At 45.1% G+C, this 3,569-nt stretch overlaps 1 protein-coding gene across 1 annotated transcript; it reads right to left on the minus strand.

Annotated features, from left to right (window-relative positions):
* Positions 1 to 932: 932 nt before the first annotated feature.
* LY89DRAFT_714885 (ankyrin) lies at positions 933 to 3,569 on the minus strand (the record flags this gene model as incomplete). Its single annotated transcript, XM_018218160.1, has 2 exons — positions 2,611 to 3,569; positions 933 to 2,552 (listed from the first exon to the last, which is right to left on the minus strand). Exons 1-2 carry the CDS (start codon positions 3,163 to 3,165, stop codon positions 933 to 935), a joined length of 2,175 nt encoding a protein of 724 aa, XP_018076203.1. The 5' UTR covers positions 3,166 to 3,569.

The following is a 3,569-nucleotide window of genomic DNA, read 5'->3' on the forward strand; positions in this document are numbered from 1 at the left end:
GGATAGGATTAGATGCTTAACGTCTTGCTAAAGGATGGATTGGGACTACGTAGCTAGATTTATGTAAAATCCTAAGGTGATCTTTAAACATCAATTCTCTAGTTAAGTATGCTAATATGTGTATTAATGGCATATCGTATGCTGTATACAGTAAGAGGCGAAACTTGTGTTACACTGAACTCTCTGTGATTTTATTTCTGACTCATATTTACCCGGCACTAATTACCGTTATAGCCTACCTGATTTCAGACCCTGTATTCCCTGCTCTGTAGGGGCCAGCGTCGTGGAAAGCTGCCTAAGGACATATGATATATGATAATTATGTCTCTGCCTCAGAATTAAGGACTGAAGAGCCTATGACACTTGCTGACCAACTTATCAGGGCAAATTCTGGCTCTTTGATCGTGTCCTCCACTCTGTGCTTTGCTTCGAAGTGTGGCTACCATGCCCAATATCAGTGTACCTCATGGAAGCTCATTCTCGAGCCATAATCCCTTGCAACCTCGGCAAGCTTAGTTACGATACTGGCCACGTCCGCAGAAGACTCTATTGAAAATGGTATGTGTGCATAGCTTTGATTGACTGATCTGCTGGCTCATATAGCAGAGGGCTGGCTATATATATACACAGAATAGGCCTGTGGGCCCTAAAGTAGTCTATGATTCATAGTATAGTTACTATGATATCATGTGACATCACACTTATTAAGTGATATTCCAACAGACTCGACTTGTACAACTTGGCTTTGGACCACCAAGACTATAGCTACTCTATTCTCACCTTCTTAATTCCTACTACTATTGTCCTGCGGTCACGCTCATTGGAATTGGAGTGGTAAAGAAGACGGGTATATAAACTTATGCTCCCCTTGACTTTGTGAATTAAAGTCTTAGGGATACAAAGAAAATCGTATTATATATATGTAAAGAGGATTACACAGCGCCTGCGTCACGAAGGCATTTCACGACAGCGAGGTGGCCTCCTTCTGCTGCTGCTTGGAGTGCTGTTCTTCCGTTATAATCTGCTGCTCCTGCTGCATTGACTTCGGCCTTCTCTTGGAGCAGTCGCTCTACGACGGCGAGGTGACCTCCTTTTGCTGCCTGTTGGAGTGCTGTCCAACCGTTATTGTCTTTGAAGTCGACCTCAACCTTGCTTGTCTCGAGTAAGAGTTTAACTACAGCTTCGTCCCCTCCCTTAGCCGCCCACCAGAACAGTATCCGATTATTATTATCCTTAAAGTTGACCTCAACCTTGCTTCTCTCGAGTAGGAGTCTAATTATAGCTTCGTGCCCTCCTTTAACTGCCCACGAGAGAGGTGTCCAACCGTCATTGTCTTTGGAGTCGACCTCGACCTTGTCTGTCTCGAGCAGTAGCTTGACTACGGCTGCGTGCCCTCCCCCAGCCGCCCACGATAGCGGTGTCCGACAATATTGACTATCTTGCAGGTCTGGATCAATACTATTCTTCGCAAGTAGCAGCTTTACTGCCGCATTACACCCATTCCGTGCGACCCAAGACAGTGGTGTTACACCGTATTGGCCTTTTAGTACATGCAGATGCTCTTCCCCATTTGCTATCTCATAGCCCTTTATTGCTTCTCGAAGCCTCTCTTCTGCCTTTCCATACTCTTTCAAGTCTCCTAAAACTAGTGCAACATTCCATATTCTTGTCACCTCGTCCAAATGATCTCCGAGCTCTGCTTTTAAATCCTCTGGTACTTGACTAATCTTTGTCCAGTTTTCATTTTTTCCTTGTTCTTGCGTGTCTTCTAAATGATCTTCCCAGTCCCAAACAAGTAGGAGGTCACGCGAGAAATGTAGTGTTGATTTTGAAAGTTTTGGCTGTCCAGTACTTCCCCTCCCATTGAGAGCAATGGCTGCAATTACAACCACGGCAAAGTAATCCCCGCACAGCCTAATGATTGTAGGCTTTGAAGCTCCTTTCAGAAGACAGACGATATCGCCCTTTCGGACAGATTTCGCTGACGCTTGAAGAGACCATTTCCTCAAGGGCCAAGCTGCATTTATTAATGCAATATTCACGCTCTGTCCATGATCGCTTTCAACTGAGGACACCTGGCCAAGAATGCAGCCCTTGCTCTTAATCGCCGGCTTTCGGCAAAAAGCCTCCACGAGTGTATCTTTGCCAAGGATGAACTTGACAAGTTGCTGAAATAGAACTTCCCAGGAAATCTCATAATTCGGCTGCAAACCAGCTTTACTAGGATCGTCGGAGCTCATACCAAGTAAAGCATATACCTTATCGCGGGGATCAGAAGCTTGGCGGGTATGGAACATGTCTACCAGCTCGGCTAAAGAACGTATCTCTAGGGAGTACCTCTCTGACGAATTTGTTGTATATTTAGGTCGGAGGCCAGCTCGTTCTATTAGGTTGGTTAAGGCAGGGAGACTCTGCAATCTAGGAAAAGCTGTATCGGAGAGCTCTTGTGATTTTCGCAATGATTTCAGTCCTAGGCAGAAGGCATATCCGTCAATCTCCGTGGAACCACACATCATTACGACATGTCGAGCTGCAGCAACCTCTTGAAGGACCTAAATCAATTCTGTTAACGTCATCTGGTAGTTTTGGTTTGGGTGTCTACTATCTTACCCAAATACGCTGAAACCATTGCCGTTGAAGTAGGTTGGAGATTGCTTTCTCGTTGATTTTCTTGTTCGAGACCTCGGTAGACTCCTCATTAGCAGCACGTTGTATATCTTCGAGTGCTCCCTCTATATCATCTGCCGTCTCCCCCAACCAAACAAGTACACGATGTGCTTTGCTATAGATCATTGCCATAAGCTGAACTTGTTGGCCTCGCTCCTCCGGGTCTGTTTGGTTAATGCAAATAGCATCTATCCATAGTATTCGTTCCAAAGAGTGATATCGAAGATGCAATAGCGCTGCATAGAGGTTTGTGGTAACATTCAAGTTTTTCTCGTTGATAGTGATAGAACAGGGCTTTTCCTGCCCGCCCCATGTGTAGGATAAAGCTTCGTATAGATGAGTCCGTTTTCCCAGATCCTGTAGAGAGTATTCGAGAAGCTCGCATTGTAATTTGGTCCTCTCTCCACTCTCGTTTCTATATGGCAGTAGCCGAAGCAAGCGAATATTCTTAGCGCCCGGGGAAAGCGGAGAATAACTATACGTCTCGGGCTGAGACATGGTGAAAGAGCTCGCACACGGAGATTGAATTAATGGATATTTCGATGAGCATAGTTTTCTCGTTCGATCGATTGCATGGCTCGTAGCTGCTGCCTAGTATGGTAATATTTGCGTAATCTTGTAGCCTTACGTTTGATCGCTTATACATTGCATAGTAATACTTTCTAATCAACGCAACGTATTGCGCTAGGCTCAGTACGGCATAGGCGTTTCAGAAGCAAGGGTTATAACTTTAAATAACTCCTTCAAGGGCAAGCCGGTTGTGCAAGCAATTGTAAAATTAGTTGAGTTGGTTTGGGAATGTTATTTTGATTATCCAAACTTGCCGGATGGAATTTAAGCGCCGATTTTTGTGACGGACCGGTAGTCACTGTAGGGCAAGCTGTACAGCAAGAGGCGGTAAG

This window comes from Mollisia scopiformis, assembly GCF_001500285.1.
Source record: "Mollisia scopiformis unplaced genomic scaffold LY89scaffold_4, whole genome shotgun sequence".
Classification (NCBI taxonomy): Eukaryota; Fungi; Ascomycota; class Leotiomycetes; order Helotiales; family Mollisiaceae; genus Mollisia; species Mollisia scopiformis.